Raw genomic sequence first — 16,566 nt, 5'->3', positions numbered from 1 at the left:
GCTATAATTTGACCCCCAGAAAGGAACAAAGTGTAAAGACATCTCATCTTCTTTTTGTCAGTGATTTAAAACTATATAGCTCATGAGATGAAGAACTGAAAGCACAACTGCCAAGTAGTCAAAACTTTTTCAGATGATATAAGAATGTCCTTTGGTCATAATAAATGTGCAAAACAACCTTTAAAGCAGGAAAGCTGCAGCATCATGAAAACATCAGTTTGCGACAGGAATGTGATATAAAAGAACTTGAGCAAGAGGGAGTATATAAATATTTGAGAATTGATGAATGGTCAACAATAAAACATGAACAAATGTATATTTTATTATTAGAATGCTTTTTATTGAAATTACCTTTGTGGTTCTGTCACACTTTCATGAGATAGTGGAAAAAGCACCAAGCTTTTCGTCTGTGAGGGACACGCCCACAGAGATGTGACAGAACTAAAGAGGGACACAGCAGGTGGCCTTAAACGAGAAACACACACACATCGCATCTCTGTACATGATTTCCTCTACACACACACACACACACACACACACACACACACACACACACACACACACACACACACACACACACAGACATGCATGGTCTTTACTGCCAGATTTGTTTAGTGATCTGCCAGCGTGAGTATATCAGCAAGGCTAATCTGAAGGAAAATTGATAATCAAGCACCCATGAAGAGATGTTTCAAGTAGGGAGAATCACTATTGCCAATGGATGTGATTTTTTTTCTTTAGATAGTACTCAGAAGCTTTGATTGGTAGAGAGCATCAGTACTAGCCACTCATTGATTATGGTATGACCCCAAGAAGACCAGGACATAAGCAATATGAACTATTCATAAGCCTGTTTTGCAGTTATTGCCAGTTGCTCCAAATGAACTGTAGGTATTCTTATGTTCTGTAATGGAATTTCTGGAATTTGTTTTCTTGCCTTCTAGCTGTCACTGTGGCTCTGTGACCAAGTAAATGTGGTGTCAGGCTTTTAAACTTCCTATAGCTTCTTATAGTATTAATGAGCATGAAAAGCCAACTTTCTCCTATATGGTACATATACATTGTGCAATCATTTTATTTTTATTATTAGAATGTTTTTTATTGAAATTGCCTTTGTAGCTCTATCCCTCTGTGGTTCTGTCATGCTCTCACGAGACAGCAGAAAAAATGCCGTGCTTCTCATTGGCGAGAGACATGCTCACAAAGATGTGACAGAACCTCAGAGGGACACAGCATGATGTACTGTACTGTGAGCGGCCTTAAATGAGAAACACACACACATCACATCTCCGTACATAATTTCCTACACATAAACAAACAGCGTAGGATACACTGTACTACAAGTGGCCTTAAATGACAAATGTACACACACTGTACTATGAGCAACCTTAAATGATAAACACACACTTGCATCTCCATACATCATTTTCTCCACACATACAGTAAACACACGCACACGCAGACACAAACACTTACACACACACACACACACACACACACACACACACACACACACATGCACAGTCTTATCTGATGAACTGATCCCCAGTAAAGAATGTTTAAAGAGACCCCCAAACACCTCTCCTAGTAATGTCATGAACTATGCACACTATCTATTGCTATGACAGTCAGTCTGATTCTCCACCCCCAAGTGTTGGGGTTTCCTTACTTCAGTCTTCAGTCTAAATTACATCCCACTTGCCCATTACATATTTGGTGCTGAGATTCCCCAGGACATGTTTTGCAGTAGCAGGGAACAGCAGAACCAGCAGTAAAAGTGTAGTGATGCTGTGTGGCAGCCAGGCCCGCATTGGCAGCAGCAACAATAGCTCCATCTTTGGCAGTAGCAGCGTGAAAAGCGATGCAGGAGTGCATGGTCTGGAACATGAGGATATGGTACTAACTAGCATCCCTGATCACTAACCGAAGGTGAGTATGGCCACGTAAACACCCTAACATGTTAGGAACAGTTCTGAGTTTCACAATCTTCTGATCATGCTGCAGTTACTAGTAATAATAATAATAATAATAATAATAATAATAATAATAATGTACTTGCTAATGACAGAGTGACAGTATTTTACTTAAAGACTAAAAAGGAAAAAATAAAAATATAAAAAAGATTTTATTAATAAAATATGCCTTTTATTCAGTTGCTCTAAAAAGTAAAAAAATAAGGAAGAAGACTGAAAACTTTCCAAAAGAAACACAGATAATCTGATTTTAGAAAAACATTTGAGATTGGTTTTGCTGATTCCTGCTACTTCTTCTGGTACCTTATTATCACAATCAGCAAAACCAACATTGAAGGCTTTTCTGAAATCAGTTTGCCTGCATTTCTTTTGCAAAGTTTTCAGTCTTCTTCCTTATTTTTTACTTTTTAGAGTGACTGAATAAAAAGCATTCTTTATTTAAAAAAAACTTTTATATATATATTTTTATTTAATATACATAATCTATCATCTGATGTTTTTGGAACAAATTGTTGTATTTTAGGTTGTTTGCATTTTTGTCCTGCATTATGCCTAAAAGGAGTCACTGGATCAGCTCACTGCCTCTGGCAAATAAATCTTTTTTCCTGCTATTTTTGCACCCTCCCAGGACCTTGCTCAGTTATTCAGCCAACTGGCCCCTTTATTCTGGGGATAAAGGGGTCAGGCATTCCTTATCTAGACTTGAGCCTGTAACCCATTTGTTCTGTCCCAGGAATCACAGTCAGCCCTTCCATTCCCCAGTGAGAGTCTGACAGTAGGAAGTGAGCCAGCTTGTTCCAAGTGGTGAGCTACCCTGTCACCATTTGGAATAACCCCTCCCCTTCAGTGGCTCTTCTGCGCCTGTCATTGCTGTCCCCTCTGAGGGTAGCCATGCTTCTGTATATTATATTCAACTTAGGTATACTGGTGCTTGACAGTGCCATTTCCTATGGTGCAAACTTCATTGGGTAACACCTAGCATTCTTACTAGGTGTTATCCTTGTGGACAAACTGTTCAGCCTCACTGCCCAGGAATGGGTGAGCCGACAATGGCCACTAACTGCCACCCTCCCTAGTCAGCTTGTATAGGCACTCAAGCTGCTACTCCAGCTCAGTTCACCTGTGGTGAAATAAGGGCTTTATCCTCAATACTACAGAGCTGGTCAGCTGTCCAGCCATCTTGAGATATCTGCCCATGTCCTGCTGGGTTTTGTGGATGATGAGGTCCTAGAACAACATGTCTTGTCTGACTGAGCAAAGAAGCTTGTCTTTCACAATTGGACTTTTATGATATCTGACACAGGTACTACTCAAAGCACAGAATAAAGGAAAAGATGTCACATAGAAAGCATTGTCACAAAATAAATAAATCCTCATCCCCACTGTATGGATCCAGTTGGCCCCACTTCCAGTGACCAGTTGTCCTATTTGTTCCTTCTGAGGGATCCATTCAGGCCTACACAGCAAGTTCTCCAAACATCTCGTCTATCACAGATCCACGGTACCCAAGGATCTCAACAGCATCTGCAGGACAGATTGAAGATTGAGCCCATCCCCTCTCCAAGTAAAAAGCAGTTCACATTCATCCCTTAAGTCAAACTTGCTGACCATCCCTTCTTTGACAGGTGAAAGCTAGGTGGTAGAGAGCAGGTTACTTGGTCTGTTCGACAGACCTTCCCACGGAGCTCCTCACCCTGACTGGCAGCACTGCAGAGCTCTACAGTTGTTGCCTCACTTCCTGAGTAAGCATGCTCACCTCAATGAGAGTGTTATCCAGAGCCACAGTGCAGGGACTTTTGCAGTACATGCTCTGTAGGTCTGACCTCCACTGGTGCAACATCTAGTGCCTGCATTATGCTCCAAACAAGCAGAAGTCCACAGCTGCCTTCCTTCCTTCCTTCCTTCCCCTGGCTCAAACTCCACTGGGTAACACCTGGTATTCCTGCTATTTGTCACACTTATGCCAAACCAGACCTTCCTACCCCTCACCAGGATGGGCAAGCCAACAACAGTTGCCAGTTATTCCTCCCCCAACTCCCTCTAGGGCTTGAGGTTATAAATGAAATATCTTCTCTTATTAGAAACCCTGTTCTGTGTAGATTTATATTAATGTGATACAGATTAGGGATCTTTGTATGTGAGATATCAGGAAGAGGAGAAAATGCTGATTCCAATGGCAAAAAAGACCAACTTAAAATGTTGATTCACTGACAGTACTTGGGAGCTCCATTGTAAACACACCTTTACCTCTCTTGGTAGTATATGCAATGCACAAAAAATATCTGTGGTTGCACTTAGGGCTACGTTGCAGAATGCTCCATTTCTTTCAAATAAATAGTCTGTGTTACAAGAAAAAGCACAAGTTGCCAAATGTTGCCTTGTTTTAAAAGGAATGAAAATACACAGTAATGGACCTTGTTAGAAGTGGTGATCTCGGACTCTCAATACTAACAAGAAGAGAAGTGAAACAGGGTAACAAATAGCTACTTAGCACATAGGCAGGGGCCCAGTGACTAAATTACATGTGATCTTCTATCACATGGTTTAGCACGCCTCTGGAACTCCCTACCTCCATCAATTCGTACCACCTCCAATCATTTTTCTTTCAAAAAATCCCTTCATTCATATCTAGTATCCCAGTGGGAATGCTCTTGCTTTCACCCCACATAATTAACACTGGTAATTTCCATCTTCCTTTCCTTCCCCTATCTACACCTGCAATATTTCCTTAGAATTCCTCCTATCTCATACACTCTTGTGTTACTGTATCCACTAGAATACATCACACTGTACCCTTTACATGTAAGATTGCTGATATGTAACCGTACTTCTCATTAAGTACCTTGAAACATTCCTTCTTTGTTTGTACCACCTGTATGCTACATTACTAGTTGTATTATTTGTAAAAGTTTTCAGCTCTAGTTTGTACTAGCTGTATTGTTTCCTCTAATACTATGTAATTGTTTGTTTGAATCTCTTACTCTTGTATAATTATCATGATTAACCGATTGTAACTTTGATTGTTTCTCCCCAGGACTCCATTGAAAACGGGTTCTTCTTGGCCCAATGGACTATCCTGGTAAACCAACAGAAAATAAAATAAATAAAAAAATCTTTCTTTCACTTGTCATAAGATGGCAGGACAGTGCAACTAAGTAGGCTTAAAGCACAGCTAAATCCAGGCATACTTTGGAAACTGTGTCATCATGTACTGTTACTGCTTGCTATGAGGCTACTGTCATGTGAGTTTGTGGACAGGGTAGGAGATGGCTATCTTTTATGCATCCCACTAGCGAGCTTACATGTAGGGAACATCAGCCTCTGTAGGTAAGAGAAAGGCAATAGAAAAGACTTGCTTATGTCCTCATAGGACAAAGTGTATATTTGTTCCAAACTCATCTTAACTCTTGAGTACTGAGGTAATTACAGGTTGTGTGATTCATAAAAGTATCAGCATGCAGTTGTTTGTGGTGTCATGTACACTGACATTTAAGAAGCATAATTACTGACAGTCAAAGGTACATAAACAAGGCAGCAAGACCCTAGGGATCAGAGAGAGATCACAAATACTTAAAAGTTTGGCACATAATTAAAACTAACTGTAAACTAAGGACAGATGTTTTATAAGAGCAGTTTGGTCTGGCATGAGAGAAATGGTATTACAGAATTTTAGACAGAAATACGTGTGTGTGTGTGTGTCCCACAGATGTTCATTGCATGTAAGGCCTGCTTTCTTGCATTGCTTTGCCACACACATGGAATATGTTGGGGTGTGGAATGTGATAGTCTGAATATCTTGTAGTTTAAAACTAGGAAAGAGTCCTGGAATTCAGTTTCTTAATGTGACATTTCAGGTGTTTTATGTATCACAAAAACTATACCTCTACATGTTCCACTTATCCACTTTTTTACTGTTTTGTTTGAGTCACTGTTTTCCATTCAGATAGAGTAATTTCATTCTTGTATCACATTTGAGTGCGATATCTAGCTGGTACTGACAGCTCGAGTACACAAATGTTCAGATCACTTATTCCAGTATCATAACTAGGGTGCTGCCTAAGAGGTGGCTGCCCCAGGCAGATGCTATTTGTGGGTGTGATTGGCACTTCAGATGAGTTGCCAGTCAGGTTTAAGTGCTGTAACAGCATTTAAGTACATCTTTTCTTAAAATATGGCTGCTTAAATAATTTGTTTTGAAGTGAGTGTGTGTGTTTGTAACTGTGGCAAGCAGTAAGTATAAGCTCCTTGCTGCTGTTACAGATGTACTCCTGTTTGGAATATACTTCTCTGAAGTCAAGGCTAATGTGGAAGGCCTATGGATAACAAAGTTTGCTGAACAATGCAAGCTGGGGGCAATCACTGAATCCCCCAATGATGTAAATATCCTTCAGGAGGGTCTAAATCAGACAAATGATTGCCAGAAGCATGGCCTAAAACTAAATGTGAAAAAATGCATTATTGCATCATTTGGGAAGTCAACTACGTCTGCAAATTACAACATCAATAGGACACCCCTATGAGCAGACATAGAGGTGAGAGATCTAGGTACACAGATATATAGTAGCCTGAACTTTGAGTGCCATGTGTCCACAGTGGTAAGGAAATCCTTTTATGTGGCACAATTTATAAGTAAAGGTATGGCATCCCGATCCAAGGAAATTATAGTTTAACTGCACTCAACCCTCATTAGAACAATAACTGAGTACAGTGTGCCATTTGGCAAGTACTTGGCTAGGCAGTTACAGCAGCTGGAGTGGCCTCTGAGGTTCGTCACAAAGAAAATATAGGGTGTAAGCAACATGAATTTTGTGGATAGACTAAAAGCCTTATCCCTTTACTCTGTCTTCTACTGACTATAAAGGGGTGACCTATGCCTGACCTACAAGGCACTCAGAAATCCAGATGGAGCTGCTACACATCCACAAGTCAAACAGCACGAGGACCACATGATCTAGGGATCTAAACTTAGCTAGTGATTCAAACAAAACATGATGGAGAGACAGATGTGTCTCAGAAATTGCACCTTCTTTTAAACAGGCTTCCTATTCACATTAAACAGAGCCCTTCCATGGCTCTTTTCAAATGCAGTTTGGATCAATGGATGAAGAATAACAAATTCAGACTTTGGGTACTGCTTATGTCCCTTATGGACAGGAGCAATCTGTACGATACTCAACGCACAGGCACAAATCCATGCCATCCTCTTGCCCCTAAGGGCCACATATTGGGTAAAATTGAGTAATGTATTGGCTAGGCTTGTAAAGTGCCTTAAGCCATTAGCCTAGTAATCACTTATGAACCCTTGAGCCTATGAATAATATTTAAAAAAAAAATTCAAGGCACACCTGATAAATAAACCTGAATGCAACTATTTCAGACACAGTAGTTAGCCACTTACTGACTTCATAATTTATGTTATGTAATATTTTGAACTACAGCATTTAACTACTTTGTGCATCATTACAGAATTCTACCTAAGTGACCCTGATTGTATAATTGTTAAGCTACATTTACTCCCTATTTATTTTCATATTTACTGCAAATGTAAAAATGTATACACTGCGTTTTCCTGTTCTTTTCCAAAGTAGATATCTTTACAAACTAAACTATAATTTATAACACTTATATATGTCCTTGCAGTATCTAATTAATCACAAATAATTACACAAGGTTCTGTGATTTGTAGATTTATATATGCACACGTGATCATTTGTACTCTACGATGATCATATAACTGTTAAAGCCATCTTTTTTATTTTGATCAATAACAACTTAAGGACACAAATACATTATGCATCTTGTTTATTGCTGCTATGTTTTCTGTACCTTTACACAAGATAGTACTGTTAGCTGAAACTTGTCTATTGTACTTTGACGCTTCCCCATCACTTGTTTATAGTACCTTAATACATAGTATTGCACTGATCTTTTTAATTGTTTAATGTATTTGATATTCCAGTCATACTGTTACTCCATATTTAGTGCTTTGTTTCTGTCTTTAGATTGCTGTTTCTCCCTATCTGACCCAGGATGTAACTGAAAACAGAACATGGTCCAATTCATTTATCTGGTTAACAAATGTAAATAAACAGAAGAAGATTGTGGTTTAATGCAGTCGAGCACATTTGCAAAAATCAGTGACTAGTGCACTCATTAAGTTGCCTCTGTTAGTATTAATGTAGTGTCGGTCAATGTGACTAGGCCAGTTTGAGTATGTTCACCTTTTAAGATTCCATGTTGATAACAATTAATGATGTTGTGCAGTAGAGATAATCAGTGACTTGAGTTTAGACTCAAATAACCCACTTAGGCAGGGCAGAAAGGAAACAAGTCATCCTTCAATGGTGCTTGTTGATTTACTGAGTACGAGGCTGCCTTTTTCTACTGTTTTGGAAAGGATTGTTGTATGAGGAAGAGTTTAAGGAGATGTATTTTAGGAGTTGTTAAGTTGGTGTATAACTTAATGTTCTATAGGCAGACCATATCAGCTTCTTCTGATCCATGGTTGGGAAGTGATTCTGCCAGCTTATCTGCCTCTCAAAGTGAGGTCTTCTTGCGGGGCAGTGAAAGAATCATGGGTCTATAGAAAGGGGTGTTGGAGATCAGTGAAGTAAATTTGGGTAGAAGTAGCATACTCTTTACGAAAATTTTCAGATGTACATGCTGGAGTAAGATTATTAAATTTTGATTCACTAGCTAAGTTATAGATTTGCTGCCAGAATTTCCTTGGATCACTAATGGTAAAGGTCTGCTGGTTATGTTAACACATTATCTTTTGTTATCTGTTGGCTTACTTTGACCACGTAAAGTCATGTATCTGTTGTGATTCTCAGTGAAATGGGTGTTTTTCTGGGTAACTCAGACAGAATACCTTAGTTTCAAAAGTGAATGCAGCTCCGTTGCCTTCTAAGGTAGGTGAAATAGCTTTCTGACTATGTTATTAGTAAAGTTTTGGAGATTTAGAAGAGTATATATTAAAATATACATTGCAGAATTTACACAACCTGTCTAATAAAATTCAGTCTACATATAGCAGGTATTATAGAGATACAATATCTGTGGAGTGACAGCAAGTATGATAGACTGGCGAATATTTTTCTATGTATCCAATCACATCTGATAGCACAGTGGTGCCTCATTTGGATAGAAGAGACGTTATTAGACCGGTTTCTATCTAGGAGATACAGTGAGAGTTTGGCCTTGTCATTTTTTGATTAAGTGGATTTTTTTTTGTGTCGCACACAGCTGAGCTGATGAAATTTATGTTGAAGTCGCATAGGGTTAATGTTTGTTTTTAACCGTTGGGAGTGGATGGTTAGCTTGTCTGTAAAAGCTAAATAAGAGACTGCTGTGGGATAGCAGACTATGATTGTATATATTTTTAGAAAGGTTGATATGTACTATGATACATTTGGGCCCAAACTCATCAGTACAGGGAGAATTTGCTAGAACTACACAGGGTACTGTATGAAGTGTTTAGTGAAGAGCATATGTAATTATTAGTACTCCATTGTATTTTAACAGGGCTCACATGCATGCTCAGTGTTAAATGGAAGCCAGGGGCACTATGTCTTGACTGGTCTGACAAGTTGGGACTATGATCCTATCTTTAAGAAGAGGACCAGAGGGTATGTTCCAACTGCAGGGGAAATCATAGCCCTCAGTGTCCCTGAAAAACCAGTGTAAACAGTTGACAGGGATACTTTGGCTGACCGTAAAATCTCTGATTCCCAAGGGACAGTATGGATTCTTTTCAGACGGTGGAACAGTGAACCAGCTCATGCACTCACATAAAGAGACTTGGAAGTTTGCTAACCAAGCTACAGTTCTTTTGCATAGTTTGAGAATTCTTATGCTGTAGAAAAGAGGTAAGAATATGGGGTACAGAGGCTGCTGCTGCTGCTGCTGGCTATCTTATCCCAGTATAAATACAGTGTGAGCTGCACCTGTATTATTGGGTTTTAAGTTGCATTTGTTTTATTGTCACCACTTCTGTTCATTATTTCATGCACAAAATAGCAAGGCACTGCCAAAGTAGGGTGTCCAATCTGGGGACCTAGAGATAGCATATCTGTTGCTTTCAGGTGATCTTGATCATTTTGCCTCATCTGACCATGACTTCTAGACCATGCAGTTACTGTTGAGTAAACGATGGATGTAAGGAGAATCAGTACCTCCATATTTGAGGAAACAGTTCTCCACCTGGCCAAAGGTGGATGGTTACCTTCATTTGGTAAGAACAGTTGTAATTAACTGAAATGTTTCAGATCTTCAGGATTTTGTTCATAAACAATTAAAAGATGGACTATTAGACTAATGACCTGATTGGAGCATCAGTCCATTATGGGTACTGAGCTGATCTGTGATGGTGGTGATGGAGGTAAAGTGGTACCTATATACCTGGACAAAGCTTTGGTTTACTGGTTAGTCTAGGGGTTATCTCAAGTACTGACTGAAAAACAAAAACTGTGAGTACTAGTTGAAATTATTATTTCTTTTCTGCAGGATCGCCAGGCTCTGTATCTGTAAAAAGGATTTGTTTGCTGTTTAAAACATTTAGTGTCTCCTTGCTGTTTAAAACATTTTTTAGTGTCTCACTGTTGTTTTTCTACTGTTTAAAGCATTTGTTAGTGTTTCCCGCCTAAAGTAGGGCAGCTAGTAGCTGTAGCATAGTCCAGGTACAGGTTTGCTGCATCTGGGTCTGTTTGTAGTGGCTGTTGTATTCCGAGCACATTTTCCAAGCCATCTTTGATTGGAAGGGGCCCTTATACACCCTTGTGAGAGAAATGAGCTGATTGGAATCTGTCTGGTGAAGGGTGATTAGTCTTGGGCTTGGAGTAAGCACCCTCATTGGTTCTTTTGAGTTTTTAAAACGTTTTTTTTTTTTTAGTTTTTAGCTTTTGGTATTTAAGCTCCATATTTGTGTGGGTTTCTGCTTGTTTGTGCGTTGTGCAGCACCACATACTGCCACGCAATTGTGCTCCATAGCTGGACAGATCATTTTGACAATTTTTTCCTTAGATACAGCTGTAGTACATTAGTACACCTCTGGTCTCAGAAGTATTGCTAGTGAGCTGTGACCTATTAAACCATCAACCAAAAACCCTGTCAGAAATACCCATCTACAGAGCACCTCCTAAATCATTCCTGAAAGCATCCCCTTTGTGATATCAGTTCTTCAAACCTAGCATTAGGGCCAGTTGGACTACTCTTTTCTCCTACCAGCCTTGTTGACTTGAGTCTCCTGAGGCAGTGTAGCAACCATCACATGTACGCTGGCAATCCTCTACTAATAACTCACTCTAGTACAGTATGATAGATGTATCTACACCAAGAATCTTGAATCCCTGCTCTCTTGTACTGAAAGCAGTAACACTGAAGAGGTTGTCAACTCACCTACTACTACTACTCATACATATAGTATGCATTCAACACATAAATCAACATATGTGGAGTTTCTCTCAAAAAAATTACTAAAACACCAGAGGCCTCCAAAATAAAAGATTGCTACAACTAACACAGTTCCCACAGCACACAAGACACACAGCAACACCAGTGTCTTACCAACCAAGTCCTTAAGGTGTAACACTCAAAAAAAAAAAGTTTCTTGTCATTGGAGACTCCTTAATGAGACACACAGATGTCCCACCCACCAGATTAGATAAGAAGAAAGTCACAGTCGGCTGCCTGTCCAGTGCATGGATTTGTCAGATCACATGTACAATTAGGTCTGTTGGCAACAACTACCATTATGACTGTGTCATAGCTCATGTTGGAGTGAATAACCTGAGATGTACTGCACTGGACTATATGAAGAAAGACATGACTGAGCTCTCAAAGTGTGTGTCACAGGAAGGTATGTCCCTAGCCTTGAGCAGCATATTACCCTCCCCTAGAATGATGCCACAGTATAAACAAAAAATGATTGATTTCAGTAATTGGCTTAGTTTTTGCCGTCATTCAAAGGGGATCCAATTTTTGTTAGCCTGGGATGTCATGGTCGACAAATCTTGCTGCTTTGCCAGAGATGGTTTGCACCTGGTAACACTAAGCTTTCATCTGATGGCAAAGGCTCTGCCTCCCCCATAGTGCCTTTCTTAGGCAAGGTCTGAAAAACAAAATTGCCAACATGAAAATTGGCAACCATAACAAAATAAGGGTTATGCTGTTAATGCTAGCCACGTAAAGCAAAAACTGCACACACTGAAAGCACTTCTATCACTGGAGGATGTAGATGTCTGTGCAGTCACAGAAATCTGGTTCAAGGCCTCAGAGTGCCCTGGCTTTGCAAGGCTACAATGCCTTCCACAACTTCAGACCACAAAATGTACATGTGAGAACCAAAGTAGGTGGTGTTTCTATCTATAGTACAGATAAATTCACCTCCCAGCTAGTTAGACTGGACAACTCCATGAAGTTACTCTATGTTCAGTTTACTGTGGGTAAGAACCCCCCCATTCATATCATAGCTAGTTATAGATTCCCCCTCCGTGGCTCATGATGCACAAAAGGCCTCATTGACAACACTGAAGTCAATCCAAATATTGCCAAACACTCTGGTCATGGGGATTTCAATTATCCCACCATCAAATGGGAAACCTACTCTAGCCCTAACTCACTAGTGCAAAAGTTCCTTTAATTTAACTCAAATGCTCTGGAATAAATTGTTCAAACCCCAACAAGATTAACAGACATACTAGATCTGGTCCTCACTAACATGACAAACAGATGCACCACCACAACTGTTGGACCCTCCTTAGTTAAGTTTGATCACAAATCAGTTGCCTTCGAGCTGGCACTAACACCAGAACTCACAAAGGGCAAAGTCAGACTTAAAAAACTTCACCAAAGCAAACTATACCCTCCTAGGGGAAGGTATTAATGCATTCCAAGCCCCATATCCAGGTGGAAGTGGTAACTACCAAAGCTTACACTAAAGCCCTGTACAATCACTTGTATAAGTGTATAGACTCAGCTGTTCCAGGGAGAATCAAAGTCAGAGCTCCAAGTAAAAAAAAACTGCCCTGGTGAACAACCAGTATCAAAAAACTCTACAGTAAACACAAAAAGTTGCTGTCTATGAAAACTAAGATGAGGACCAACAATGGAAAAGCACCCTCAGTCTCAACAGGCAAATAAGACAACATGTCAAATCCTCTAAGGGTAACTGAGAAAATCACAGCCAAGGATAACCACAAGGCCTTTTACAGCTTTGTATGTAGCCTAAAAGGTAGGCCCCAAGCATATGCAGAACTAGTGACTAATGGTATCACACACACTGATCCCTCAGTGATAGCAAACCAGCTAGCAGACAGATCTGGTGAAAATTTCACTCCCTTATCCTCTCCAAACTTATCACAAACCTTGCACCCAACTCCCCCCCCCCCACTCTACATATCTGAGCAGCAGCTCGTTAAAGCCTTGTGTAAGGCAAAAAAACACAGCCTCTGTCAGAACAGATGGCATCCCAGGCTGTCTTTTAAACAAACTAAAACATGAACTAGCATTACCATTAAGTACCCTATTCAGTCACAGCCTAACCATGGCTTTGTTCCTGCGGGATGAACAGCAACAGTTATTCCTCTACACAAATGTGGCTTAGCAACAGACTGAGGGAATTATAGACCCATAAGTCTGACCAGTCTCATCTGTAAAGCCATGGAAAGTATCATCATGGACCTCATAAATAATGACATAGGTGACCTCCAAACCCTTGATCTGACCCAGTTCGGTTTCGTTAAGGGAAGATCCTGCCTGTTAAACCTGGTGGATTTCTTTGAAAATGTGACCAGGGCCATTGATGAGAGAAAATCTGTGCACACAGCACACCTCAACTTGTCAAAGGCCTTTGACACAATCCCACACTCAGGCATTACTGATAAACTTAGCAAACTGAATGTAAACCCCTTTGTTGTAAGTTAGGTTGCTAAATGATTTACAAACCAGTCACACGGTATCAAAGTGGGTGACTCCACATCAGCCAGCAGCCCTGTCACCATTTGGGTGTCACAAGAGTCAATGCTGGACCCCTTACTCTTTGATATATTCAGGCCAAAACTAAGGGGTACCTGTCAAATCTTCGAACACTCAAAATTTCGAATGTTATATGGTCGAGACCAAACATTCGAAATTTTGAGTGCTCGAAGATAGACTTTCAACAGCACTGTACTGTGCAGATAGGGAGAATTTCCCTTTTCTGCACTGAAATGCGGTCTCAGAGTTGGTATATTTAAGTAGGGGGTGTGTTTTTTTTTTTTTTTTTTTTAATGTTCAAACATCCAAATGTCGAACATTTGGTCTCGACCATGTAATGTTCGACATTTTGGATGTTCGAACATTTAACATAGACCCAAAACTAAGACACTGTGGCTGACTAAGTTTGGGGATGACTGCAAACTGGGTGCAATTATTGAATCTCCAGATGATGTCATTATACTTCAGGAGGGTTTTATGCAGACCAACAACTGGTGTCTTGGTCATGGTCTCAAACTAAATGCAAGGAAATACATCATCATTCTCGTCGATAAAAACAATGTCCCTTCACACAATCAAATTAACAACAATACCCTATGTACCTACAAAGGTAAGAGATCTGGGATCATAAGTAGACTGTGACCTTAACTTTCACCACTGTGAGTCTACAGTAGTACAGAAGGCTTTCTACATAGCACACTTGATTAGCAAGGGCATCACCTCTAGACCAAAGGAGGTTATAGCCCCTGTATACTCATCACTAATCAGATCCATAATTGAGTATAATGTCCCTTTCGTTGTGTACTGTACAAAGCAACTGCAGCAATTGGAGAGTCCTCAGAGGTTTCTAACTATGAAGATCAAAGGGACTCCAGCATATGCCTTACACAGACAGACTGAAGTCCCTGTCACTATACTCAGTATCATATAGACTTCATAGGAGGGACTTATATCTGGCTTACAGATCAATCTCCAACCCACACATAATGAATTTGCTGCACATCCATAGAGCTACTCATTCCAGGGACCTGAATATGACTGACTTGAATAGGACATGCTGGAAGGACAGATTTGTCTCCCAGTGACAGCTGCATCTTTGGAATAGGCTGCCAATTCATGTGAAGCAGAGCAGCTCTATGACACTGTTCAAAGGGAAACTGGACGAGTGGATGGGGCACTGTAAATTCTTACTGGGGATAGTGCCAACAACCCTTATGAGCATGGGCAGTCATTAATAAATACAATCCCTGATATGCACTAGAGTATCTATAGTATTACATTGGGATGAAACAGCTAGGCTTGAAATGACCTCCAGGTCAATAGCCTAGTAACCTCCTATGACCCTATGAATAGTAATTTTGTTCTGAATCAGTTTAATTTTGTTATGTAATGCAGGAATATCAAGAGTTGAATTGTTTCATAGTTGCAGTGCTAGTTTTCTACAATGGTTTTCAATGTTCTGTCCCCCCTTTATTTCTTCTTGACTCTTTTTTCCCTCCCTTTTCAAGTAAATTACTGTCAAGTATATGTTGTTCTGTTTGAATGTGGCCCAATGTCCTTTCTCTTGCAAAGCTTTTGTTTATTTATAAAGCTCTCTATCTTCATTCAGCCTAGTTTAACAAAAAGATATTGTGAACATGAACATTCAACTTGCATTTCTATTTTACAGTTGTTCCTGCTGGAAGAGATGAGGGAGAGGAAATATGATGGCTATGCACGAGCAATTCAAAAGGTTTGGAGGAAGTATGTCGCCAAAAAGAAATACGTGCAAATGAGAGAAGAGGGTATGGATTTCTTTGTTAGTTTCTCCCTCTTTGTCTTTGAGTACAGTTTATAGAAATTTATATTGCTCTGTGAAGAAACAAGTTCAGATAACCGTAAAGTTATATACGTTCTAAGCATTTCTGAAACAAAATATGCAACATCTAAAGGATTCCATGCTTTATTAAATTAAAACCCTTGTCTCTTCACAAACGTCAAGAAAGCTCTGTTGGAATTCCATACAAAAAAAAAATCAGAATAAATAGTCAATCAAAATACTCTGGACCAGTAATCAACCCTTAAAGCAGTTAATACATCTTTCCGATATATGGTTGACTTTAACCCATAAGGATATAGTGTATTGGATTTTAAAACCAGCACTGCTTGTTTATAACTAAATCCATTTTAAAAGTTCTTTCATTCTAATATCAACATGTATATGCAATAAAAACTAATTAGAAACTCAGGGCCTTCTATCACATCAAAATCTTTCTCTCTGACTCCACCAGAAAAAAAAAACTATTGCCTCATCTTTCCTCTTTCCCAGTGTTCTCTATGCAGTCCCCTACTCTTGTTAATTTACAAAGTACCCAGATGCCACCACTAGATCAATGCTACTGCAAGGTTTCAAGGTCTCCAGCTAATCGGCCTTTCAAATGACACCTCTGTCTATCAATCAAATGACTCGCCTGGAAAAAAGCTGCACAAGATCTGTCTCTTAAACTACTCCTCACTACAGACAGACTGATTTACAATCCTGAAAATTGCTCAAGTCTAATATTATTCCCCATTATTTACCTACTAGACCTCTCTTATCCTCCCACAAACCGCTACTGCAAACTACAAAATGTAACAGTCG

The 16,566-nt window shown here is 39.7% G+C and overlaps 1 protein-coding gene across 2 annotated transcripts in view; it reads left to right on the top strand.

Moving 5' to 3' along the window:
- The window catches only part of MYO1E (myosin IE), a 1,655,775-nt gene that overhangs the window by 1,441,919 nt on the left and 197,290 nt on the right, over positions 1–16,566 (top strand). For both annotated transcript variants that reach the window (XM_044078573.1, XM_044078572.1), the window contains exon 20: positions 15,616–15,730. In XM_044078573.1, coding sequence (XP_043934508.1) covers positions 15,616–15,730 — 115 coding nt within the window. The remainder of the gene's footprint in view (positions 1–15,615; positions 15,731–16,566) is intronic.

The sequence above is a fragment of the Protopterus annectens genome, chromosome 7.part1 (genome assembly GCF_019279795.1).
Source record: "Protopterus annectens isolate FY-2018-M chromosome 7.part1, PAN1.0, whole genome shotgun sequence".
In the NCBI taxonomy this organism is placed as follows: domain Eukaryota; kingdom Metazoa; phylum Chordata; order Ceratodontiformes; family Protopteridae; genus Protopterus; species Protopterus annectens.
Note: the sequence above shows the minus strand (reverse complement) of the source record. Positions and strands in the feature narration are given on the sequence as shown.